Genomic DNA, 27,507 nt, shown 5'->3' on the forward strand with positions numbered 1-27,507 from the left:
GTGTCTCTTCCTCCTCTTCTCTCCTGTTTCCCCAGGTGCCTTGAAGCCCCAGTTCCTGGCTACTTGCCCTGAGCTAGTCCCTGCTAAAATGTAAATGGGGTGGGGGAGCCGCGAGGGGCAGCAGCGGGTAGGGCTTATTTCATGCGTCAACTTGACTGGACTAAGGGAGGCCCAGATTGCTGGTTGTGTCAGTGAGGGTGTTTCCAGAAGAGATCAGCATTGGAACTTGTGAATTGAGACCCGCAGATAGCCTTCCTTAGGGCTTATGGGCGTCAGCCAACCTGTTCAGGGTCCAGATAGAACAGGAAGGTAAGGAAGGGTGAATTCTTTCTCTGCCTGAGCTGAGGTCACAGCTCCTGTGCTCAGGCAAGGGCTCTCCTTGTTCCCAGGCTTTCAGATTCAGATTGGGACTTACACAGCCTCGATTCTCTGGCCTTCAGACTTGGACTCAATAACATCACCAGCTTTCCTGGTTTTCCAGCTTGCGAAGAGCAGGATGTGGGACTTCCCAGCCTCCATAACCTTGTGAGCCAATTCCTGCAGTATATCAATCAATCTCTCTCCCTCTCCCTCTCTTCCTCTCTCTCTCTCTCTCTCTCCCCATATATATATATACGTGTATGTGTGTGTGTGTATCCTCTTGGTTCTGTTTCTCTGAAGAACTCTAGCACAGCTTCCTGTCTCTTCTGAACCCTTCTTTTGCATTTTATTTTCTCCAGCTTCTCTTTATACCCCCAGGCTTTGAAACAAAATGTGAGAGAGGAAGATTTAGGTTCATGATGCAGCATTGTCTCCAAATAGCTGCATGTCACTGGGACAACCAGGGAGCCTCCCTGAACCTCAGATCATTAATCTGATAAGGAACTGCAGTGGCTGCCCCCAGGCTTCGTGGGCTCTGCTAATAAGCTTGAGCCACTGCCCTGGACAGTAAGTTCCTGGGGAGCAGGGACCTCAAGGCCTTGAGCACGTTTTTTTCCAGTGCCTTACACAGTGCCTGGCATACAGCACGCACTCAATAAATGCTTGCTAAATAAACAGTTGATTATGTAAATGCCAGTTACTGTGATTATGCATTCATATATGTCACAAGCCATATCATTTAGGTTCAGGATGGTACTGGAGAAAACAAACAAAAGACCCCAACAAATCTGGTGGAAGAAAGTGAATGGAGAGCTAAAAATTCTAGGTACTATAATTGGAGAAATAAAATGGGTAAGAGTGCCTGCGTGCTCAGTGACCTTTCAGAGTCGTCGGAGTGGGTTGGGGCTGCCTGAGCTTGGTCCTGCACCAGGATGCTTCAAAACCTTATTGAAAACGTGTGGATCCCCATGAAGCCCTACTGTACCCAAGTTTACCAGAAGATTTGGGTAGGAATAGGATTGATGAGCTTCATCATTTATAAATTCAGGAGTGCTGATAAAAGAAGCAAAACCTTGAAAGCTTCCAGTCCTGCACCTGCTCATGGTAATCATTAACTAGCTTTCCTTGCAGAAGACATTGGTCTGGCTGTGTTGAGGGAATGTGGGACATCATGTTGACTTGCAGCAGTCCCACTGCCCTCGTGCATGAACAAACGTACCTGTGAGACACCCCCCCCAAAAAATGACTAAGAGTTGGCATGGTTGCTCCAAGTTGTGTATTGACCATGTTTCATTTGAGTGTCTCAATGGGGCCTCTTTTCTCTTGACGTCTGTGACCTGTCTGGGATCTTTGTTTTTGGATGCTGATGGCCCAGTTTAAATCCTAACCTGCCGACGTAGCATGTCCATTTCCTTAAGAATGATTTTAGAGGAGCCAGGAAAAGCTGATTGTATTTGAAAAGTTCAAACAAACTTTAAAAAGGCATTTGGAGGAAACTGAAGAAAACTTCAAAAAAACTATTCCTCAGCGAGACAAAAGAAGAAATTACTTCCTTTAAGCAAGAACAGGATATTCTGAAAAAGGGACAATCACTAAATAAGAAAGAGCTGCTATAGGATATTAAAAAATATAATAATTGAAATAAAAATTCATTAGAGGGGCTTCCCTGGTGGCGCAGTGGTTGAGAGTCCGCCTGCCGATGCAGGGGACACGGGTTCGTGCCCCGGTCTGGGAGGATCCCACATGCCGTGGAGCGGCTGGGCCCGTGAGCCATGGCCGCTGAGCCTGTGCGTCCGCAGCCTGTGCTCCACAACGGGAGAGGCCACAACAGTGAGAGGCCCGCATACCGCAAAAAAAAAAAAAAAAAAAAAAAAAAAAATTCATTAGAGTTTGAAGATCTAGTTGAAGAAATGTTCAAAAGCATGGAATAAAGTGACTAGGAGATGGGAAATAGTTGATAATAAGAAAATTGGAGGATAGGGAATTCCCTGGCAGTCCAGTGGTTAGGACTCGGCACTTTCACTGCTGGGGGCCCAGGTTCGATCCGTGGTTGGGGGACTAAGATCCCGAAAGCCGCACTGCCCAGCCAAATTAAAAAAGAAAAGAAACGAAAAGAAAATTGGAGGATAAACTTAGCATACCTATCAACCAACTTAGGATTTCCAAAAAGAGAGTAAGCAGAGGGAAAGGAAAGGAGGAAGATATCAAAGAAATACTCAGAAGGGAATTCCCTGGTGGCCCAGTGGTTAGGACTGAATGCTTTCACTGCCATGGCCCAGGTTCAATCCCTGGTCGGGGAACTAAGATACTGCAAGCTGTGTGGCTCAGCCAAAAAAATAAATAAATAAAAATTTAAAATAAAATAAAATACGCAGAAGAATTTCCCAGAAGTCAAGGGGCACAATGAATGAAGAGACTCATCCCTGTGAATCTTCATGACAACAGGGATAAAGAGAGCAGCTTAAAAGCTAAGAGAGAGACAGAGACAGAGACAGAGAGACTGACTGACTCTCAAAGGACCAGGAATAAAAAATGCGATCAGATTTCTAAACCTCAACCTCAGGATCTGAAAGACAGAGGAGCAATGTCTTCAACAGTCCAGTGGAAAATTACTTTCAACACAAAATTCAATACCCAATCAAATTATTAATCAACCGTGATGTTTAATGAAGATGTTTTCTAGACATGTGAGGTCTCACAAAATTTACCTCCACACCTTTTCTCAAGAAGCTAATGAAAGATATATGCCACCAAAATGAGTGAGAAAACCCAGGAAGAAACATAAGCTAGGATTCCAGCACAAGAGAGAAGGAAGGGAATGACAGCTGGGCAGCAGACCTAGAGAACACCCAAGCCTGACTGGGGCAGGAACATGGGGACTCCACGGGAGGATGCTGCTGGAATAAAATGGAACTGGGAGAAAAGCTCATGCCCCTGCCCTTGTGGAAAGCTGTATGGGAAGATTTAACAAGGAGGGCATAACACAAAGCAAAAGTCTTTTTAAAAAGGTATATACTAAGTACACACACACACACACACACACACACAAAACCCCAAAATAGTTGTATCAAGAAAGGAAATTCCATCGTCAAACACTATTTGCCTTAAAGGTGAATAGTGTTTCATATGGTCGTAATAATATAAACACTGAATATTGACTTAACTAAAATTGTAATATATCAGTCAGGATCCCAACAAGAAACAGCTTTTAAATGGGGTAATTTGAGGAGAATTTCAGAGATTGCTTGAGCAGTGAAAAGAAACTACAAGCGAAAGCCATTATTCCCGCCCACCACACCTGAGAAGGCAAAAGTGGAGGAGCCGTTGTCAGAAACGGGAGAGAACTAAATGGAGGGGGTGATGAGAGTGGAGCCGAGGATGCAGCAACCTAATAGAGGTAACTGAGGGCATGGGCATCTCTGCTCACTCTCCCTCCTGCCTCCAGCTGCCTGCCTGTGCCCTGCAGTGTCCCAACCCACCCAGAAGCCCGAGAGTAAGAGAGCCCATTGATGTGGTCCGTACAGGTCAGAGTGGGTCTGGAAGGGCTGAGGGAAGACATCCAGCACAAACCTCAGTGGGGGGCTAGAGGAAGGGAATCTTTTCTTTTTTTTTTTGCGGTACGCGGGCTTCTCACTATGTGGGCCTCTCACTGTTGTGGCCTCTCCCATTGTGGAGCACAGGCTCCGGACGCGCAGGCTCAGCGGCCATGGCTCACGGGGCCCAGCCACTCCACGGCATGTGGGGATCTTCCCGGACCGGGGCACGAACCCATGTCCCCTGCATCGGCAGGCAGACTCTCAACCACTGCGCCACCAGGGAAGCCCCTAGAGGAAGGGAATTTAAAGAGAGCACAATTCGCATGTATTATAAAGAGCGGGAAATTAGGAGCCAGTGTCCAAACTGGTCATTCAAGAAAGGCAAGATCAGCAAAGGACTTAGAAATATGGCAGCAAATGCCAGAAAACAGCTAAAATTGTTGCTCTGGGGAGTGAGAGTGATAAGGGACAGTTCAGAGGACTGCTTTTCCATTATATATATGTTAGTACTAATAAGCCTTTTAAAACTTTGTACACGTATACTTTCGATTAAGGTAAAAATTAATAATATTCATTGTAATCATGAGAAAAACATCAGGCAAATCCCAGTAGAGGGGCATTCTACAAAATATTGAATACCTAACCAATGGTCTTCAGAATTGTCAAGATCATCAGATACAAGGAAATGTGAGAAACTCTCACAGTCAAGAGGACCCAGAGACATGGCAACTAAATGTTATGTGGTATCCTGGATGGGATGCTGGAAGAGAAGAGGGGCATGAGGTAAAAACTAAGGAAATCTGAATAAGGTATGGACTTTCATTTATGATAACATCAATATTGGTTCATTAATAGTTACAAATGTACCATACTAATGTAATTTGTTAACAATAAAGGAAACTAGGGGCAGGATATATTGGAACTCTCTGTACTATCTTCTCAATTTTTCTGTAAATCTAAAATTGTTCTACAAAATTATCTTATTAAAAATAATAAAAGAGTTTACAGTAGAAATAACCTTAAAAGACAACAAGAAAATTTTATGAATTTTATTTTATTTGTATGATTTGGAGCTTTAGTAGGGCTGGATGTTTTTCCAGGCTTTTAAATTATTTTTGCATTCAAGACATTAAATCCCAGAATTTCAGCAATGATACTGGTTATTCATTCATTCAACAAGTATGTGTCAAATGCTGACTACATGCCAGGTAGTACCCTGTGCTCAGCACTTGGGGTACCAGGACCTTTTCAAAATACAGCCCTGCCATTGCGCTTAAACCCTTCAGAAGCTGCTGGGTACTCTTAGGTTCAAAATAGGGCATAAAGTTCCATCTGCCTACCACTGCCGGTCATTTTTCCACACCGCTCTGCTCTCCAACCATACTGGCCTCTTTTGTTCCTTGAAGCTGCCACCTTCCCTGCTGCCCCAGGGCCTTTGCCTATGCTGTTCCCTCTACTCAGAATACTGTTCCTCTCTCTGCTCCCCTCACCTTTGCGCAGGTAACTCTTATACTTGGAACCTCAGCTCAGGCCTCACTTCTTTATTTATTTATTTATCTTTCGGTCTTTTTTTTTTTTTTTTTTGGCTGCACTGCGTGGCATGCGAAACTTCCCCCACCAGGGATCGAACCCATGCCCCCTGCAGTAGAAGCACGGATTCTTAACCACTGGACCACCAGGAAAGTCCAGGCATCACTTCTTTAGACACAACCCATCTACTTTTAATTATCCCCTGGTCATGTGGTTATTTGAGTAATGCCAGTGTCCCCCATGAAATGTTTGCTTGTATGTTCTATGACAACTGGGACAGTGTCTTGTTGGGGACAGTGTTTGTGTTGTTCACACTGGTCCCCAGCTTCTGGTGTAATGCCTGATATGGTGCAGGGACTCTATGAGCACTTGTTGAATGAATGAATGGTAAACAGGTTATGGTCCATAGCCTTCCAGTCTAGTGCATATCCAAAGCAGGGTGTGAGCTCCGGAAGGAGACAAGAGGAGGCCATCTCTCCTGGCTACTGTCTGGATTCCAGCTGCCCCTGGGCCTGCCTCCATCAAGTCCTGGTTTACAACTCATAGCCACTTGCTTACTTCAGATTTACAAAAACCCACTGAGGTCTGCATCCATGTCATTCCTGTGTGGCCATTAAGAAAAGTGACATCCAGAGAGGTTAACTGAATTGCCCCAAGCTACACTGTTACTGAAAGCCCATATTAACCTTGTTTTCTTACCGCCCCCTGAACTCTACTTCCACGCAAACTTAGCACCAGCTCTGGGTAACAGCGAGCATTTGCTCCTGCATCTGGGCTATGCCCTAAAGTGTTGTGTCCTCGCGGCGGCGCAGTCCGGGATTGTTTGGGCGTCTCCAACCTGGACCACGCGCGCCCTCTGGCGGCTACAGTGGAGACTGGGCCCCCCGCGCTTCAAAAGAAACGGGAAGTGGCAGTGGACGCGTGAACTCCGCGTAATGGTCCCGGCACTTTGGGGTGCGTGTACAGGGGTTTCGGGACGCGGGGTTGGGTCGGCCGCCCCGGGTGTTCCGCCCGCCCCCGCCCTGGGCCTCTGGGCAGTCTGGGCGGCGCCAAGGCCGGCTCCGGAAGGATGCGGGCCCGCGCCCCAGGCAGAGTTTGGGGGATCAGATGAGTCTGGGAACTCCTGGCTGAGTCTTGGCTTCCCCATCTGTGAAGTGGAGATGATGACAACTACCCGGTTCGAGCCAAGACTGCCCGGGGCCGAACTGACATCGGCGGGGCTCTCAGGAGGGTATCAGTTCTCCCCGTACTGCTCTCCCCAAAGCCCAGAGAAACTTTCACGCTCAGCCTGCTGGGAGATGGGGTGGAGGACACACTTTACCTTTAATGTCTTGATCAGTGCATAATACGTGTACATCGCAATACCAAAAATCAATTAGAATTTTGGCCCACGGCTTCTAACCACCGTTCATTAAAATTGTTTTTAGTTCTTCTCAGCTGAAAATGATTCAGGATACAAGATATTTCCATGATCACTTTATCTTTTCTTATGTTTCAGGGGATAATTTGACTCCTAACAAAATCCAGTCCTCGTGTTAAGGATTTTTTTCTTATCTGCTTAGGTTCTAGGTAAATTGGGGAAATATATTTGCATTTCATCAACGGTTTAAGGTGATTTAATCTGTTTAATCCCCAGCTTCATTCCAACCAGGGATGGAGGCAGCAACAGTTTCTTGCCCACTGATGTGCGTCAGGCAGAGTGCAGGGCACTGGTGACAGAGAGGTGAACCAGATAGGGATGATGAGGGGTGGCTTAAATTGTGACTGGGCCACAGACAGCCCTAGCCGCAGTGGGTGAGACTACGTGTTGTATTTGAGGAGGGCTTCATCCTCTGGGCACCTACAAAGCTGGTCTATGCTGTGGCCTAGAGGAAGGATAGACCATGGAGGCCTTGTGGGAGCCTGGCCTCCTCAGTTTATCTCAGTTTCTAGTACAGAGGTTCACTTCCTGCAGCCTCACAAATACTCTGAAGGGTCACAATAAAAGGAGGGGATGAGAGGAAAAGAATTAACGAAGAAGACCAGAATGGGGAGGATGTTGCCAAATGCCAATTTATTGCCTCTATTTCCTGACCAAATTTTTCCCTTTGATGTATGTGGTTCTCCCCCCCCAACCTCCCCCCCACATACATGCATGCTTGTGGCCTCCCTAGAAGGCAAACAGAAGGGCCTCTCAATCCTTGGTCTTGAGGGATGTCATTCTAACCATGTTTTAGAGTAGGCACTTAGACATTTTCTTTCATGTGTCCTCTGTACTCCTTTAGAAAAGTTGGAGCGCTCTCTAAATTCTGTAGCAAGTTTTCAGGGGCTGTCAGTTGCCAGACTGGGCAGCGAGCTCTGGGCAGGAGGGAACTCAAAAGTCAGTGGGTGTGGAGACTGGAAAGGATGTAGGAGCCTTTGCTCTGCCTTCCCCAGTCACTCAATCATATGGTGATTGGTGATGTGAGTGAAACTCAAGAAGAAACGCTCTCCTCCCTCCTTAAGGCTCTCCCTCTATCATAAGCTCTAAATACTGATCCTTTTTCTGGGGTCCAACTCCAGAAGAAAGGAAGAAATGCACATGGCCTCTAAATACCTGAGAGCATGGTCCACCTCATTAGCAACCAGAGAAGCCCATTAAGACTGCAATGAGATGTTGAGCAATTTGCCAATTTTAAATGTGCATAATCCAGCAGTTCTGATTCTAGGAATGTATCTTAAGAAAACAGCTGAATAAGTGTATCAAGATAAATGTGTGAGGATATTTTTGAATCCCTGATTATAATAGAAGTCTCTCAGCAGGGGATTGGTTAATAAATTATGGCACATGTCTAGGCTGGAATGTCATAGAGATTAAAGAGCCTAAGGAGCAGGTAGTCTCCTGGTTTCCCGGGTGCTTCACCAACACCCATGTGGTCCTGGCCTCACTTCAGCCCCTGGCACTCCTGACATTCGTGGCCAAACCCCTGACATCCCCAGCTCCCGTCTGTGGGGGTTGGGAATGACCCAGAGGGGAGTCAGGGAGGATGGGCAGAGGTCTGGAAGGCAACAGAGTATCGAGTCTACAGCTTCCCCACAGGAGCGACGTACGGCGTGAGGTCTATTCAGAGAAGGTTACTCTGGAGGCAGCCTTCTGTGGATCCTGGTTCTTCTGGATGACAAAAGCGGTGATGGTGGGTTTGGCTGAATTCCTGAATATCCTGGTGATGAGATGAAAAAATAAAACATTTCCTGTCCAGTGGTGCACATGAACAGGAAATCTCAGCACGTGGGTCTTCTGGTGGATTTTTTAAAAAAAATTTATTTATTTATGTATTTATTTATTATTTTGGCTGTGCCGGGTCTTAGTTGTGGCACGTGGGATCTTTGTTGTGGCGTACGGGATCTTTTAGTTGCGGCATGCGGGCTCTTAGTTGCGGCATGTGGGCGGGATCTAGTTCCCAGACCAGGGATCGAACCCCGGGCCTCCTGCATTGGGAGTGCGGAGTCTTACCCACTGGACCACCAGTTGTTGTTTGGGGAACCCATCCTCCCTTTCTCTGGCAGCGAGAAAGGGAGGACGGGTTTGGGCAACCACTGTCTCCCACTTCCAGCTTCTATAGTTCAAGGGAAGCTGGCTCTGCTCCCTGGTTCCGAAGCCAATCACCAGGACTTCTGCTAGCATTACTGTCTCCACAAGGGTAGCTTGGTAAGCTTGGGCCACTTCTGCCTCTGCAGAGAGTTTAAGTACAAGGTATGGGTAGGGTGTGCAGAACCACAATGGAAAATACAGGAACTCAGTGTTAGTAGCAGCTGAGCTGTCTATCACCACATGTAGGCCAGGCAGACAGGAGAGGGAGGGGATTCTAGGCCCTGGAAGGAGAGAGTCATGTAGAGGAGGCTGCCTTGTTGGACTGGCAAAGGTGAGAGTCTTCAAGATTGACTGAGACAAGAAAACCAAGTTGAGGTTGAGCGGGGAGATCAGTGTAGCTGGAGCCAAGTAGTGAAGGCAGAGTAGGAAGAGATAACATGGGAGAGGAGGAGGTCAGTGCAGATTTTATTCTAAAGGCCATTGAATAAAAGCCACTGCAGAAGATTTTTAATCAGGAGAAGGCAGTCGTCTGACACCTTTTTGGAGATCACTCTGGATCCAAGGTGGAGAAATGCATTGTATTTGGGGCAAAAGTGCAAGCAAGAAAAGCCCTTTGGAAGCTGTTGTGGAGGAGGAGGTGGTGGCATAGATGAGGGATAAGGCAATGGAGAAGGGTGAAGAGGTGGGATTCAAGAGCACAGAGACAAGTCAAAGGGGGAAGGGGCTTGTGGCGACGTTGGATGATCTTGGCTACTTCACTTCTCCCACCCTCAGCTTCCTTTTCCAAACAGAGGTACAGCCCACTTCACAAGAGTAAATTGGACAAGTGTAGTGGTTAAGAGTATTGTTTTTGCCAATCTGGATTTGAATCTCAGATCTGGCAGGTGCCAGCTGTGTGACTTTATGCAAGTCAGTTAACAGTAGATTGTAGCACTTGTTGAATGCTTGTTATGTGTTAACCAATAGAATCCTCCCCAGACCAAGACACTTACTCTGTTATTCCAGTTTACAGGGGGAGGGAACAATAATGGGGAGAGAAGTCATTTGTCTGAGGTCCCAGCCAGGATTTCTGTAACCACCACATTACCCTAGCTTTTCTGCGCTGAAAACTGGGATAACAATACTACTGACACTTTCAGGTGTGTTTGAGAGGATTCAAGAAGAGGACTGGCAAATAGTAGGCACTTGTAAATTATTATTTTAACTATTATTATCATTTTTTTGTTTGTTTTCCCGAGTTTTGCAGGGAGCAGGCATTACGTGGAAAAATCCTTGGATTAAAAAAAAAAAGACCTCAGGTGAGGAGAAAAAACTGCAGCTGTCTGCTTCTCAAAGTCACTCGGAGATGGGCTGTGCGGGCGTGGCTTAGAGGTCGGGGCGGGGCCAAGAGGAAGGGCCAGACTTAGGGGGCGGGGCCAAAACCTGAGGGTCGAGGCTCGGGGTGGGCCCCGGAGAGAAGGGGCGGGGCGAGGGCCCGCAGCGCATGCTCTGTGGTGCCGCCAGCTCTGCCGCGGCCGCCGGCGCCACCGCCTACTCCGGGCTGGCCAGCGGCAGGCGGCCGGGGAGCAGAGTAGGGCCGGGCTGGGTGAGCGCACGGCCATGGCCCCGTGGCTGCAGCTCTGCTCTGTCTTCTTCACAGTCAACGCCTGCCTCAACGGCTCCCAGCTGGCAGTGGCCGCAGGCGGCTCCAGCAGAACGCGGGGCGCCGACACCTGTGGCTGGAGGGTAAGGAGAGGACAGCGAGTTTCTTGCCGTCCCCCAAAGCGCGGGGGCACAGGTGCTCGCGGGCAGTGGCGCCCGCGTCGACTTGCCTGCTCTCCGCAGAGTGCGCGGTGGGGCTGGGATCCCGCTGCTCCCGCCCTCCTGCCTCCCTCCCGGGGCGCTCGTCTGCCTGCCTCGGCTGGGTTGAAAGAGGCCGCCCGACCCCGGCTTTGTGTTGCTAATGAGGCGCGGCCACCGGCCGGGGTCCGGCTCCAGGAGGGCGGATGAGAGGGACTCCCGGCGTGGGGCAGGAGTAGGGCGCCCCACCCTTTGTTCCAGGCCCGGGACCTCCTCCCCCTCAGGGCACAGGGCCCCGGGCTGGGATCCTCCGAGCTGTTCGCATGGGGGGCGCTTTGGAGCGGGAGTGGGGTCTTCTTTCGGACCTCCGGTCCACAGCTCTACAAAAGCCCGGGATTGCCAAGCAGGGGACCCTGAGTGCTGGGGAGGGGCGCGCCCCCCCCTTTCGGGGCCGCTTTGTTCCTTCTGGGCCGGGCCGTCTTGCCCCACTTTCACCCCCACCTCAGACTCCTGACTTGCTGGTAAATTTTGCTCCCGTATCCAGCCCTTCGAACGGTCTCACGGATGACCTCCCCACCTCCACCGCCATCCAGCTTGAGTTGAGGATATTTTTTGTGGCCAAAGGGAGGAATGAGCTTGTCCCCTCAGGCAGGTGCCCGAGACGAGACTGGAGGGATGCACCGACTTTGTGCTGTGCTTGGAGCCCTCTGCCCCTAACCCAGCGCTTCTTCGATGCCATCTGGGCGGTGGGACATGGGGAGGGGGTGTGCGCGGGGACGCTGCCGTCCCGAGATTCTATCAGGGCTCCTGGGCTGAGGGCGGCCGGAGGACCCGGAGACTGCGTCCATTTGCCCAGCACCCCTCCCACCCAAGCCAGGGCCAGCCTGGTGTCAGGGCACTCACGGCCTTCAGCCTTGTGGAGGGGACACCGGCTTTGCACTCAGGCAGCCATGGAACATGACCTTGGCTCTTCTCCTGGGCAGCCATGAGCCTCAATTGCTTCACCTGGAAAACAGGAGTAAATGGGATTTCCTAGTTTCCCTAGCACTACTGCTCTGAGGGATGGGTATGGGGTAGTTCTCCTAGAACAACGTCCACCCACCTCTTGTGGGGTGCTCTGAATGACCTCAAGCCGTCGAGGCCTAGAACCTGACACCCCTTTAGGGGCACAGGCTGGTGCCTCCAGCTCACTTGCCCCGCATTCAGAGAAACACAGTGCAGAAAACGAGGTATGAACCAAGTAGCTGAAATGTCTTCAAACCCAATAGCTGTGCTATAGACAGCTATAACCCACCCTCTCACCAACCCCATAGTGAATGTAACCTTCCGATTTGAGTAAAACATCACATTTTCTTACTCTGTCCCATTTTAGTAAAAATACTACTATTTTTGGTTTTTTTTTCCAATAGATACCAAGTTTTCCTCAGTTTTTAGATCAAAAAGTTTTCCTTAAGGCTTTCCCATGTTGACTTACCAATCCTAAATTTTCTGGATCTAAACTGGTGTGTTGACTTTTGAATAACGCATCACAGATATTTTATTCTGAATTTTCATAAGACGGCCTAGGTGGATCAGCCCAATTTGCTGTTTTTCTGCAATTGCCCAGGTGGCTTCACGTGTCAGTGCACAGACCTTGTGAAGTTTTAATGCTGTGGATATAGCCGGGCCCCAGAGGAGCCAAGCTGGCGGTTTTGTGCTCTCTGTGGGAATGTGTTCGCCCCTAAACCTGCACACCCACAGGATTAATGGTGGCCCTCATCCCAGTGGCTTCACATTCATGCTGGGGGTGACCTTCTCAACAGCTCCTACCTTGGCCTCACAGTCCTTTCCTTGGGGTCATCTTCACCTACTTTTTGAATGAGCATGGAAGCCTCAGGGCCATCTCCTGGATTCTAGGCTCTTCCCAACCTGATACGTGGCTCCTTCCCTCCTGGACTGGCCTTTTGATGCATCTGATGGAGCCACCAGCTTTCCCTGACCCAGCTTGTCTACCTGCCTTACATACACACCTTTCCAACTTCAGCCCCGGCCCTCCCACCCTGCTCCCTAACTCCTGTGCCCTTCATGCTGCCGAGGCAGGCTTTTCCCCTGCTCCTGGGATAGCTTTTCCTCCCCTGAGAATCCCCTGCTTGGCTTAAGACTCAGCTCAGGTGATGCCTCCTCAAGGAAGCCCTCTGAATGCCATTCCCCTTGCTTCGCCTTCTCCTGCAGGTCCTTGCCTTTGGTTCTCACCAGACTACATCGTCAGTATTTGTTCACATCTGTGTCTTCAGACTAGTTTCTTTAGCCAGACGCTTAACCTCACGTTGGTGAGCTCAGAGCCTGGAGCCCTGTAAATCTTGGCTGAACCCAGTTAGACGCTGCAGCCTTCCTGCTAAATCCTGTATGAAGTGATCGATTTTAAGAAGGGGGGTGGGGGAAGGGCCACGATCAGAGCAGCGAGCTCCAGTGTCTTCTCCGCAGTGGGCTTTTGTACATGCTGCTCCCGCCTGTGTTCCTTCTCTTTACATCTCAGCCTCCCCTCTCAGCTCCAGCATCACTTCCTGCAGGAAGTCTCCTCTGCCCCTACCTCCCTAGGTAAGTTTTTACGGAAGTTGCCCTGTCAGAGGGCTGCCCAGTAAGTACTGGTGTACAGTTACCTGGGTATTTTGATTCATGTCCGAGTCCCCTACCAGTTAGTGGGTGTTCAGCCCATAGTACTTAGTCTCAGTGCTGACTGAGGTTGCTTACAGTCTAGGTGGGGCTATGTTAACATATAAGAATAAGGGTTGGTACATGTGTGATGCAAGCAAGAGAGGGCTTCCTGTGGGTCTACGTCACACAGAACCTGAGAAGCTGGAGGCACAGCAGGGTAGAGAAGTGAGCCCTCAGGAGGGGCAGGATCTGGGTGCTGGAGAGGAGCTGAGCGATTGACCCCCTGGCTCTCCAGGGAGAGGTTGTTCCAGGAACTTTTGCCCCTGCAGGAATGTGTATTTTCCCAGGACTTGCAAGGTGACTGGAGCCAGCTAACCCTCAGCAGCTGTAACCCTCCCTTCGGGGCTGCTCTCAGAGGAGCCAGCTTGGTCTAAGTGGTCAGATTTCACAACCTCCCCATTATTAGTGGGGCAATTAAGGGGCCGATACCATCTTGAACACAGCGCAGTGTTTTAGAAATGAATTGTGGGCTCACTTCCTCGACTAGTTTCTTTTTTTAAAAAAAAAGTCTCTTAAGGCTCTTGCCAGGTAAAGTTGCTCTTTGAGTAATAAATACAGTTTTCGCAAAGAAGTAACAAGTTGTAAAACTTCCAGAGGGGCCAGCATCCTCATTTACACTGAGTCTTAACTGCTTGCTTCTTGGAAGTGGAATGGTTTTGTTTGTGATGGGTAACTTTATGTTGGTCACTTGCACTGAGGTTTTTTCCGCTCCTCTTGCCTTGCTGGTTGTTTGAGAAGCCTATTTATGGAACAAGAAATTAGGAATCTATTCCCACAGGTTTTTATTTAGTGGCTTTTCCTGCAGTGGAGGAGGAGGGAACATTTCTTGCCTTCTTACCTAGATGGGGTACACCTTCCCTGGTCTATTATCCCTGAAACACAATTTCCATCCTCCCCCCCCTTCCCGCACCAAAGTCTGTTCCTTCAGGAATTCAGGAAGCCAGAATGCTGGCATCGTCTTTACAATGAAGTGCAAGTTTCCCATTTAAGGCAAATACTTCATCTCTAAAGGTAGGAAGGAATAGGGTGGTACTTGGAAAAGAAGACGTTCCAGCTGATTAAAATTTAGGTTTCTGATGAAAGTCCAATCCAAGAACTCTCCTTGGCTGCGGGCCCAGCCATGTTTATTTAATTCTGAATTGGATGTGTTTTCATTCACTTGCAGCTCGTGGCTCTCAAGGCTGCATCTGGTCTGCCTGTCCTGTGGCCGTGTTGTCCATGTTACACATGCTCTTGTGTCTTTTACAGAATTCTTGGTTAAAAATGAGTCAGCCCTGGTTGACACATTTTCAGAGAAACATTTTTATAAGAAGTGTGATGCTTTCTTCCAGCCTGTTTTGCTATGTTAATTTGGGAAACCTTTGGCCGGGGTCCATCTTTCTTGAGCAGCCCTCCCTTCTCTCCCCTCCCCCATCCATCCAATGGACCCGGAGCCCCTGCAGTGCCTGGGGCATTGTGCTAGTTATTAACTCGGGGATACAGCTGGGTGAATGAGACCAGCAACTAAGTTCCGACTGAGGCACCATTTCCTTCCCAACATGATTTCTCATAGTGAAGTCCAGGGGCTTCCAGTATCGGGATTGCCTTGGGAGCTCGTTAAAATGCAGATTCAAGGCCAATGGGGCCAGAATGGGAGTGAGATGGGGCCCAGGAACTGACATTTTAACAAGTTCCTGTGATGCTCTCAACGGTGAGAATCATTGCTTTAGGAGACAGGGCTTCTGTGATCACAAGAAGGAGGCGAGAAGCCACATTCTAAACATTTAAAATCAGCTTGACTTGAAATTACTTCACTGGACTTTTAGAATGTAAAGTGGGGACTTTGTCCGAGCTCTGGAGAATGGCAGGGGTGAGGCTGGCTGAAGGAGGACCTGGGGAGCCAGTCGTTTTGGGTGGGTGTCTCTGGCTTGGGGTTAAAGAGGAGGCTGGGGTGAAGCGGACCCGACGCTTCCACTGGGTTCCTCCCCAGAACAGCTGGGCCTATCTGGAAAACAGTCTCAGGAAAGAGTAGGGTAGGATCCAAATCATATCCTCAGCCATTCAAACTTTACAGATGGCTTCCTTACAAAGGCAAGAACAGCTAATGTTTTTTTAAGTCTTTATTTTAATTTGAGTATTTTTCATGCTTCATTTGGCCTAAAATGTGTTTTTTTTTCTTTTAAAAAAGTTTTCAAACTGTCTTTCCCTCATCAGCCCCTGAACTTTTCACATACCATGCCCCGGCAGATGTCTGCTGCTGCTGGGGCCACCCAGTCAACAATTAATTGTTCCTTTCATTCCTTGCTGCCTCTTGTGTCTGCCCCGATGGATGGGTTTTTAGGCTTCTGGAAGCTTGGGTTCCCCACCCTCAATCTGTAAGAGAATAGGCTGAGGCAGGGGCTCAGGTATCCCCAGAACTTGACAGGCTAGAGTGGGGGACAGCGCCTCTGGGGCAGATCTCTCTCCTACCACCCTACTCCGGCAGCCAAGACCATTTCCGTTTCACATCTCCCCCAGATTTGGAGGTTCTTCTGCCCTCAGCAAGCCCAAGGGACCTGTCTTTGTTGGTGCCACAGGCCCCATCTCCAGGCAGCCCAACTTGCCTGGCTGGTGGGAGGCAATGTCCTCCTGGGCAGTGTTTGTCTTGGCCGCCAGGATATTCTGAATGGGCCTAACACACGATTAGGTGACTGATGGCCCCGTAACACATTGTCTCCTCCAGGGCCTGGGGCCTTTGAAGCTCTTCCCTGTGGGAAGTAGACTATTTGCTCTATTAAAATGCCTTGGTATTTCCTCTGTTTAACCACAGGCCACTTCCTCTCTGCCACTCTAAACCCGGCAGGGCCACCGGCTGATTGAAAAGACACAAGCCCAGGAGTGATCACATCCTATTGAAACAGATAGTCTTACTGCAGATTAAAGCTGGAGCAGGTCTCTAAGAAGAAACCCAATCTTAGGGGGATTCGTTGACATGGCTCCTTATCTTGCTCAGAATTTAGCCTGTTGATGTCATTCACACTTAAAGCCCTGAATGCATTTTTTTTTTAAGAAGGGAAGCCTAAATTGTAACCAAATTAGTGTGCATTTCATCTACATATGGCAAGTTAAAGCAATTTGATCAACTGAATTTCTCATTGTGTGAGTTGGGAACTCTTCAGTGTCTGGGAAGAGCATGATGTCTATTCATAGAGAACCATACTTGGCTTATTCTCTCCTTGCAGATTCTGTCTGCTTGTTCTCACGTGTTCAGAAGACCAAGTAAAACGTTTATAGCTTAAATAATACCAAGAATATATCTGGGAAGACTGTCCCTCATGCTTTCCCGAGCAGTATCTGGGAATGGTTTAATTATTAACATGAGGCATGAAACTAAAAATTGAACAATTGAAAAATTACCTAAATAACAAAGACTGACATGACATTTACACTCCATCTGTACCCTGTTTCTTCTGAAGGGGCCTAAAGATGGAATAACTAGTTAGTCTCTAATAAAGACTATTTTTTATTTTTTTTTTTATTTTTTTTTTTTTTGCGGTATGCGGGCCTCTCACTGCTGTGGCCTCTCCCGTTGCGGAGCACAGGCTCCGGATGCGCAGGCCCAGCGGCCATGGCTCACGGGCCCAGCCGCTCCGCGGCATATGGGATCCTCCCAGACCGGGGCACGAACCCGTATCCCCTGCATCGGCAGGCGGACTCTCAACCACTGCGCCACCAGGGAGGCCCTATTTTTTAAAAATTTATTATATTTTTATTTATTTTTGGCTGCGTTGGGTCTTTGTTGCTACATGCGGGCTTTCTCTAGTTGTGGCGAGCGGGGGCTACTCTTCATTGGGGTGCGCGGGCTTCTCATTGCGGTGGCTTCTCTTGTTGAGGAGCACGGGCTCTAAGCACGCAGGCTTCAGTAGTTGTGGCTCGCGGGCTCTAGAGCGCAGGTTCAGTAGTTGTGGTGCAGGGGCTTAGTTGCTCCGCGGCATGTGGGATCTTCCCTGACCAGGGCTCGAACCCGTGTCCCCTGCGCTGGAAGGTGGATTCTTAACCACTGCACCACCAGGGAAGCCCAAGATTATTATTTTAACATTTGCAACTCCATTGTTCAAACCATCCATGATAAAAACAGCTTTCCTTTTCTTTGGTTCCTTGTTTGGAAATGTTGGGGGAAGGTGGATGTAGCTAATTAAGGCTACAACATTTAAAGGGGGACTTAATAGGTACCAGCTGTCTTCAACAAATCACTGGATGGATGACAAAATAAAGATGTGATGTGAACACACATGTAATTCTCTTCTAAAACGGAAGTTGGCCTGTAAATTGTGTGATTTAATAGGGTAAATGCAAACTACCTTTACTATGCACTTTTAAGAAGAATTTGTTTTATAGTAAACCTAATGTCTTATTTGCATAAGGCTGGTACATTAAAAGTTGAAACGGCAGGACAGATGGCAGGTATTGTGGGAAGTTTAATGATAATTTTATTGTATGTTTCTTCATTCCAAACCTCATCTAATAGACATTAACCATGAGGCTTTTCATTAAAATTACTACATTGTAGGGGAGCTTGCTTGAACTTATCAGAAATGCCTATAAAATTGAAGCAGTTACTTTGAAAAGAGAATGAAAATTGGTAACATTAATTAAAATGTTCAGATGGATATTTACCTTTCACACATTAAACGAATACTTCAAATGAATCCTTTTGAAATCATAAGGGATTAGGCTTTAACTATAACTTTTTTAGATTTTGAAAGTCCTTTATTTCCTTAAAAACTAGGAGTTTTTCCAAGTGTTCTGTTTTGTCAGTTTTGTAGATTTTCCCCCCAATGAATGGTAACCCTTTAAAAAATGCTGGCTGTGGCCCCAGACTTCTGTTCTGAGCTGGACTGTTTTACTTGCCAGTGGGAGGGCTGATGGGGATAGAGGGAGGGTTTCCTTGTAAAGAAGAGGTACATTTTCCTGAGATGCGCCATGTGGTTCTCTGTGATTTTATTCTGTCCAGGTGATTTCTGGCTTCTCTTCTGAAAAGGGTTTCTTCCCCTTTTATCTGAGGAAAATGCAAGGCAGTCCGGACCAAATGCAGGAGCAGTCAGCCTGAGCATGGTCCCTGTTGAGTGACAGCTTATCGCCTCCATCCTCTGGAGGGGGCACATTTGCTCCGGGTGGGGCCCAGGCCCTCGCATGGTTAGGATTTGTTGTGACGGCTCGATATCTGAAGTTCACAAAGACTTATTTGGTGTGAGGAGGCAAGAGCGGCTCCCGCATCAGGCCGTGGTTAAACTGTAGTTACGTTTTCTGGGAAAACACAAAGCGGAGTAGGACCAGGCCCCCGTCTGCAGTGGCTTCCTATCCAGGCGGGGCTGCAAGACAGAGGCACGGGGGCTCAGAGACAGCGAGATGCAGGAAGGACTCCGTGGTACAGGGAGCTCTCCGTCCTCGCTCTGCTTTGTCCACTCCTCCCAGCGTAGCATGAACCACGGCTCCTGCTGCCCCTCATCCCAGAGCATTGCATCTTATGCTCTGGCCAGTGTGAGAAGCAGGGTGATGCGGAGTAGATGTCTGAGGCGCTGCTGGGCGCCCACCTTTGGAACTCTGGCTTTTTAGCCCACATCTCAGTTGGTTCCCAGTAACTCTGGCTACTTGCTCTGCCTCGGTTTCCTCTGCTTTGGAGGAGGCCCGCCTTTCCTCGGGAGGCTTCTCCACAAAGCCCCCTAGGCTCCCTGTGTGAATTTCACCTTTCCAGGAAGCCTACATTTAGTAAAGTCAGACTCGCCCCATCGTGCCTCCAGATTCAGTGGGATGCATTCAGTCTTTTGCAGTGATGCAGTGAAGAAGGGGAATCTTGATTTGCTTATGAAGAAGACACTTAATTTGGACGGTTCAGAGGAGGCTTAGAGGGAGGGGTCAGATGGCTGAAGAAGACTGGCCTCACGGGGGGACTTTGAGTGGGGCCTCTGGCGAGTGGAGCCAGGAGGTGGGGACAGTTTGGGCAGAAGGAAAGATGTGGGTGGGAATTCCCTGGCAGTCCAGTGGTTAGGACTCGGCACTTCCACTGTGGGGCCCAGTTTCCATCCGTGGCTGGGGAACTGAGATCCTGCAAGCTGCAAGGCGCGGCCAAAAAAAGAAAAACAGAGAGAAAAAAACAAAAAGAAAGATGTGGGTAAAGCTGGAGGAGGGTGACTCATTGGAGGCAGTGGAAACAAGAAGGCTGAAGACGGAGGCTGGGACTAGATAAAGGGGTGCCTTGAATTTTGCCTACATGTACTTGTCAGGGATGGTGAGGCTTGGAAGGTTTCTCCAGCAGATGAATGGCTTGATAGGAGTGACCCTCAGCAGCCATTCCTTCATTCAGTGAGTATTTGGCGTTTTCTATGTGTGAGGCCTGGTTTCGGGAGCTTAGATTGTAGTAAGGGAGACAAATAGGATAAGAAACTACCAGACCTGCTCTACTTAAAATAGCAACTGTTGCTGTCTCGCTCACCTCTTTTCTTCACTTGAGTTTTCTCCACAAAATTTTTTACCATGAAACACACAAGAGTGTTTTCTTGTCTGTCTGTCCATCTCCTTCACTGCACTATCAGCCCCCTGAGGGCAGGTCCTTGATCTGCTTCGTTCCCTGCTGCACCAGGAGATCAGTGGTGGCACATAGTAGTTTCTCCCTACGTGTGACTAAGTGCTCTGAAGGAAATTAAAATGGTGTGATGAGAGCAGGTGAGCTCGGTGGCCTCTCTGAGGAGGTGACAAGTAAGGCAAGCAATTGTACTGACAGTTTCCTCTGAAGTTCTATAGTTACCTATGTTCTATTTTTTAAAATTTTATTTTTATTGAAGTATAGTTGGTTTTACTTACGTTCTCTTAACATTGGTGCATCATGTGGCATTAGGTGCTGAGAGTAGCATAAAAATATGCTTGCCTTCATTCACACCACAGTTTATTGGCACTGTGTCCTCATACTGACCAACTGCTAGGCTGCAGGACAGATTCCCAGGGAATGAGAGAGGCAGTGGTTAGGGCTGGTACTGGATGGGAATCACAATTTGCAAAGTGTTGGTTGCTTGAAGAGGGGATGTTTGGACTGTCCAGGTTGCGCTGCACTGTGGATGAAAAAAATGTAAAAAATGACTGCTAAGCGCTAACTAAGCATCTTGGTTTGGGACTTTACAAAACAAAGTGAATGCAATGACTCTTACTCCCTGGCAGCAGCCCTTAGGTGGTATGACAGCTTGGTCTTTTTAACAGAGATACAGGTCTCATTTTCTTTCGGTCCCCTCTGATTGTGAATGCCTTTCATTTTCTGAAGTCACTAGAGGGTCCATCCAGAATCAAAGATGCTCTTTGCCGCCTTTCCAGGGCTGTGGGTTTGCCGGCCAGCTGTGGTAATGAGTTTTTGCCCAGCTTTGATTTTCATGCCTTGCCTCCCTGTGGGAGGAACTAGATATTTCTGATCTTACCTCTGCTCATATTCAGATCCAGCCAAGCAATCAGTGACTTCCCGGGCTTTTTTGTGGGAGACTGTGGGAAAAGTCCTGGTTGGCTGGCTATGAATTAATGAAATCCTTAGAAGGGTTCACTAAAGATAGCTCCTGTGGTTTAAAAAAATAGCATTGCCTTTTTAATTTGAGAAAGAGGTCATGGAGTTTTACCAAAATTAAGCAGAGAAAATGTAACATCTGGTTGTGCTGCCTGAGGACTGCTGCAGGCGGGGCTGGAGTGGTGGGTTCCCAGTGTCTGGCGCGCCCAAGGTGACTGCCAACCAGGTCTCTCAGGGCTGCTCTGGACACGCAGGCTGCCTCATTGTTCTCCTCCCTGGGTTTTGAAGCTTGAGACACAGAAATTCTATCCCAACGTCTTTTCACTTGAGCACATTTCCCATCTACTGAGCTTTCTTCCTTTTACTTAAAGGGTCACACTTTTTTTTTCCCCCTTTAAGTGCACAGTTTTCAAGTTGGAGATTAGGGTAATCATTGCTTTTATCTCATTAAAAAAAGATTGAGGTAGATAATGGGGGAGAGTTTGGGTGGAAGGCAGGAGAGCTTTAAAGAGCCATTCTAAAAAGTTTTTAAATTAGTAGGAATTCTGATAAGAGGAGAAAGAGAATGATAAATTGCAGAAGAGTTTTAGGGAAAGGCATAAAGGGATTTTAAAAGGACCTGTTCCTTGGGAGCTTCCCTGGTGGCGCAATGGTTAAGAATCTGCCTGCCAATGCAGGAGATTCAAGCCCTGGTCTGGGAAGATCCCGCATGCCACGGAGCAACTAAGCCCGTGCGCCACAACTACTGAGCCTGCACTACGGGGCCCGCGTGCCACAACTACTGAAGCCCACGTGCCTAGAGCCCGTGCTCCGCAGCAAGGAAGCCACCGCAATGAGAAGCCCGCGCACCGCAACGAAGAGAAGCCTTCGCTCACCACAACTAGAGAAAGCCCACGCACAGCAACGAAGACCCAACGCAGCCATAAATAAATAAACGATTGCCTTTGGGGAAAAGAAAAGAAGGACCTATGCCTTTTATAAAAGCAGAAACTTAAATGTCTTAAATGTCAGCTGTGTGTACATACCCCCTCAACCACTACCCAGTTAAGTGAATAATAAGTTACACTACTATGGGTTTTAAAAATTTATTTTAGGGACTTCCCTGGTGGTGCAGTGGTTAAGAATCCACCTTCCAGCTCAGGGGACACGGGTTCGAGCCCTGGTCAGGGAAGATCCCACGTGCCGCGGAGCATCTAAGCCCGTGTGCCACAATTACTGAACCTGCGCTCTAGAGCCCGCGAGCCACAACTCCTGGGCCTGAGTGCCACAGCTACTGAGGCCCACGTGCCTGGAGCCTGTGCTCCACAGCAAGAGAAGCCACCGCAATGAGAAACCCGCGTGCCGCAACGAAGAGTAGCCCCCGCCCGCTGCAACTAGAGAAAGCCCACGCGCAGCAACAAAAACCAAATGCAGCCAAAAATAAAAAATTAATTTTTTAAAAAAATTTATTTTAATCCTGAATCTATTCTGTATTGAGACTTTATACTTTGGGGTGTACATTTTCTGAAACAGGAAGATGAAACTGTTGCTGCCCAGCCCCCACCCAGACCAGCAGGCAGCCAGTCAGCTATACCTGGGGCTTCACTTTACTCTCTCCCCTATATTTTAGATTCTGAAAATTTCAAATCTATAGAAAAGTTGAAAGAACAGTGGGGTGAACACCTATTTCCCCTTAGCTTAGAGTCACCAGTGCTTTGCCCCACGTACCTCATGCTTTGCCCCACGTACCTTAGCTGTACTCTTAAATATCCTTTGTGATTTCTTTCTGAATCACCTTCCAGGATTCAGACAAGGGCCACTCACTGCTTATAGACATCTCCTGTCTCTTTAGTCTCCTTTAATCTAAAGGAGTGTCTCCACTTCTTTTTGATCCTTTATAACATATACATCTGAAGAGTCAAGGTCACTTGTGGTATAGACAGTCACACAACTTGGATTTCTGATTGCTTCCTCATGATTAGGGTCAAGTTAAATATTTTGGTAAGATCCCTCTAAAGTTGAGAGTGTGACATTGTTGGATTTTAGATATCAATAGGTAACAAATATAGGTGCAGTTTTAGCAAAGAGCAAAATATGTTTTTTCTACTTGAAATTGTACATAGAGACCTTTCTAATGATTTAACCCAGTTTGGTCTTGTGTTATTTGTCTTTTTTAAAAACACAGTGCTTTATAGTAGGGCTTTCCTTTTACTTTACTGAGCGTCCAAAGAAACTGCAGGGTGTCATTTGTGCCATCCTGTAATTTAACTTATTTCCTTGAAGACGATTTGAAATCAGTTGTGCTCTCAAAATTGGGAGTGCTGCATCCCAAGAATGCTTAAGGCTTTTGCTGTTCACCAGGGCTTTTTGCAAACAGTTGTAGATGTCGCCCTCAGCGACCGACCAGGAATGAGCTCCTATTATAACCTCCCCTTGGCCGGGGCAGGTTTATGGTTGAGTGCTCCCTCACACCCAAACTCAGCCACTTCTTTCCTTTGTGCTAAGAAAACAATGAACTTTATTTCCAGAAAAGGCCACTTCACTCAAAACATGTCCTCAATTTCCAGTCTTCTCCTTCTATGATTGTGTATTGCCTAGATTATTTTATTAGAGACCCTTAACAGAGTTTCATTCGTTTAACTTGAATTACTGTCTTCTACCTCATGGCATGCCTTTTCTTTTTTTTAATTGTCCCTACCCCAGATTTAAAGCCCAAAGACTCAGAAAGTTAATATTGATTATTTTTCAAAGTAAGTTAAAACGTCAAAAAGTGACAAGTTGTTATTCTCCCAGGGTACCAGGGAGACGACAGAGACAAGCCCTCCATCTTTTATTCATAAGTGCAGGGAGCCGGCGAGGGCGCGGGAGGGCCTGTGCACCAGTCGTTTGTTCAGCTTTCAGGACCAGGCCTCCTCCCCTGCTGGCCGTGAAATGTCATGCCGAGATGTAATAGTGGGACATTCAGCGTCCAGAGAATGGACTGCAAAGGTTCAACCCCGCTTTTCATTTTATTTTCTGGCACCGAATCCACGGTCGCCTCCGTGGCCTGACAGCAGAAGGCCAGAAAAGCAGCGATCGGGATGCTGGTAGGGATGCTGTGCCGGGGTACACGCAGGGCACCAGGGATGGGCCAGGGTGCGCCTTGGGAGAGGGCAGCGGGCTGCCTTTGCTTAGTCTAGTCTACCCTGCTCAAGGAGAGGATTCTTGTTTCCATGGCTCTGCTACCGTCAGTTTTGGTGGGAGAGGGAGTGTAGAGTGCTTTTGAGTTCAGAACTCACTCAGGGATAAACATTTCTGTGTAGAGGGCAGTCCGGGGGCAGGGAGCTGAGGCTGTGAGACTCCCTGGGCTCTGACGTTTTCTTTAGAAAAAGAGAAATCAGGCATCACTTGCTAAGCAGGCTTAGAATTTGATTTAGAGCAATAGTTCTCAATTGGGGGTGATTGGGGAATCTCTGGAGACACTTTTGGTTGTCACAACTGGGAGGGCGTTTGCTACTGGCATTTCCTGGGTAGGGACCAGGGATGCTGCTAAACATCCCCAAATGCACAAGTCAGCCTTTCCCAATAATAGCCCAAAATGTCAGTAGTGCTGAGATTGAGAAACCCTGATTTTGGGGTCGCATTTTAGTATTTGAATTTCTCAGCTCACTTAGCCTTATAACACTTTTCAATTTCCTTTCTGTTTAACAGAAGCTGCTGGTTCTATAAATCTGCACTCAGGATGAATTTCCATTAAACTCTCTAAGACATATGATTAAACTATTGTGGTGCTCCTTGAAGATATGCCCTGAATGCAACTACTATTTAAAATGCAAAAGACGATTTTTTTGTTTTGGCCATAATTTGATCAAAGTAGCATAACCTGTGCCTCTGTTTTTGTTACTCACTGATGGTCTGTGGATAACATTACATTTTTTCAGCATGAAACCCAACACTTCAAATCCCTAAAGCAGTCTCAAATTTATGGTTAATAAAAGCATTTATTGTACTGGATGTCATCTGTTATATCACTCTGGGGCTAGAAACTGGCAAGCAGTGGACAGGAAATATTTTCATTTCAAATCGCTTCAATCTTACGGTCTAGGGGCAAAAGTGTCTGATTTCAGGAAAGCCGTGGTGAATAGCATAGTAATGAATGCATTTTTAGTTGATTAAGCAGGCGTTCTCTCCCTTTCAAACAATCTTCTCTCTTTGGCTTGGTGGGGCTAAATAAACATGTGATGTTAAACGATAGCTGTTTCTTGGGTTGGCCATTCTTTTCCTTTGATCATCTTAAAACTTTTCAAAGTGTTTTCCAGGAATCGTCAGCAGTGCAGGAGCTAGTCCGGGAGAATGGCTAGACTGGAGTGTTGACCCTCCTTGTAATTATTTACTTCTGAGCAGAGGAGGTTTTCTGAGATGATGCTGACTCTTCCGAATTCCTCTTTAAAGATGGAATTTGGTACCCTGCCCTTGGGATCACGAATTTAGGAGGAAAAAACATTGTGATTTTTTTTCTTTTTAAAGGCTGCAATTTTATTGTAACTTGAGTCCTGATTCCCCCACAGCCATCAAGTAAACAGGGTGAGGAACGTTCCATTCAGAGGCAGCCCTGGGTGGTGGTGATATATCCGGGACAAGGTACCTTTCATCCTGGCTGCCCAGTGCCTTTGAATGTGTTATGTAAATCATCACTTCCACTGAGCTTCAGAGGTAGACGATTATTTCTGATGTGGTTCCTTTTTTTCCAGATGAGGATTCCATGGCACAAAGAGCCAGGAAGGGATTAGGATGGGAGGCCATGTGCCTCAGAGAGGCCTCTCTCTGCCAGATACTACGAGAGCCACACAGTTCTTACCTTGCCTGTGCCCCGAGCAGCGAACTTGCCCTGCCTTCCCAGCACCCAGCCACGTCTACCATGTGCAACAAAGCAACTCATGGGGGTGGGAAGCAAGCAAGACTAGATACCAGCGAGCGCTTTGCAGATAATTAAACTAGGATTCGGCATTTACCCCAGAGGTTACCAAACTTGGCTGAACTCCAGAATCACCGGAGGAACATTCTTGGGAGGGGGCGTGGAGGTGGGAGATTCCGGGATTCACCCCAGACCTGCTTAAGTGGGATTTCCAGGGGAAGGGCAGGAATCTGAGTTTTTAAAAAAGCTGCCAGATGGGTGGTTGCCAGGGTTTTGGGGGTGGATGAAGGGTTTGACTATGAAGGGGGCAGTACAAGGGAAATTTGGGGGGATAGTGGAACTGTTCTGTGTGCTGATTGTGGTGGTAGATACAGCGATGTATACATTTACACATCTAATTATACATTTATATATGTATAAACTCATGGAATTGTACACCAAAAACGTCCATATTTACATGTAAAAAAAATGCTGCTTGAGTGAAACTGAGCTATCCCCGAGGTGTCAGGTGGGAAGAGTTGTCCAGCTGTGGGAGAATGCCACCTGGAATTGCAGAGGCAGGTAAGGAGGTCCTCCAGTAAAACTTTCTGTGACGATGGACATGTTTTTCTGCACTGGCCAGTTCAGTTGCCATTAACCATGGTGGCTGAAATGTGGCCAGCACAATTGTGGGACTGAATTTTAAATTTACTCAAGTTTAAATAGCTACACATGGCTAGAGGCTGCCCTGTTGGACAGTTTGCCTTAGAGGCAGGCATTGCCATACTGGGTGGGGGGGCTTTGGCTCTGTACCAGGTGCATACAGAGCCCATAAAGAGCCCTTTATGCTTGAGGGACAATAGTAAGTCATCCCAAGTAGAGAGCAAAATGGGCACGTGGGCCAGCAGCGTGGGTTGGTAAGGACAGAGGAAAAAGGAACCTGGAAAGAAGAGTGATGTGAGATTGGTCCAGGCAGAGAACAGTCTTGCCAAGTGGAGGAGTCAGCTTTTCTTCCCCTAGCGCAGAAGTCAGAGGGTGTCAACTGTGGGCCACTTCCTTCCCCAACTTCCCAACCTCATTCATCTTAAAAGATACAGTAGTTAGTTAGTATGTTCTTTAATTGTACTTCTGTTCCCCTGAGGTAACATGATATACAGGAAGCCATTGGAGGCTTCAGGGGAGCGATGTGTGGACAGGGTTAGGGGGTGCTTGTGGCTGGGCTGAGGGTTTGCTGGGTCCCCCTGCCAACCTGGACGGCGTGTGGTGAAGAATCTGTGTGGGCATATTCTGCTCCCCTTTGGGAAATGAGATGCTATGAAAAGGCAACTGGGCACAAACCTCCCACTTAGGTATGGAGCACATGGCCTCCATCTCGGCATGTGTTCAGACACTCTTAAACCTACGTCCCCACCCCCATGGACTTATGCCATCTTAAATAGTGTTACTTTTCCAAATGCATTTATAAAAGAGTGAGATTCTGAAAGTGTGGCCTTTTATTAGTGCAGACCAAATGGTGACAGAAATAATGTTCCAGTTTGTCAACATATTTGTCCTTAAATAAATTTGCTAAATGACTAACAAAAAAAAATTCATGAGATATGGGTTTTTATAAATTAGTAGGTTTTGTTAATATTAGAGTAGGGCTTACTTGAAAGCCTGAGGGGGGGACTTATTTTTTTTAAAGAAGGGGCTTTAAAATTAGAAG

General features: G+C 47.6%; 2 protein-coding genes across 2 annotated transcripts in view; both read left to right on the top strand.

Annotated features, from left to right (window-relative positions):
- Positions 1-1,292: 1,292 nt before the first annotated feature.
- On the top strand, positions 1,293-1,578 carry LOC309813084 (ATP synthase subunit ATP5MJ, mitochondrial-like; the record flags this gene model as incomplete). Its single annotated transcript, XM_082637681.1, has 1 exon — positions 1,293-1,578. One exon carries the CDS (start codon positions 1,293-1,295, stop codon positions 1,473-1,475), a length of 183 nt encoding a protein of 60 aa, XP_082493807.1. The 3' UTR covers positions 1,476-1,578.
- Positions 1,579-10,517: 8,939 nt separating this feature from the next.
- IL17RD (interleukin 17 receptor D) overlaps positions 10,518-27,507 on the top strand; it is a 66,422-nt gene continuing 49,432 nt past the window's right edge. The window contains exon 1 of the mRNA XM_082637444.1: positions 10,518-10,701. Within this exon, the coding sequence (XP_082493570.1) occupies positions 10,576-10,701 (126 nt within the window). The 5' untranslated portion in view covers positions 10,518-10,575. The remainder of the gene's footprint in view (positions 10,702-27,507) is intronic.

The sequence above is a fragment of the Mesoplodon mirus genome, assembly GCF_964341445.2.
Source record: "Mesoplodon mirus genome assembly, chromosome: 12".
In the NCBI taxonomy this organism is placed as follows: Eukaryota; Metazoa; Chordata; class Mammalia; order Artiodactyla; family Ziphiidae; genus Mesoplodon; species Mesoplodon mirus.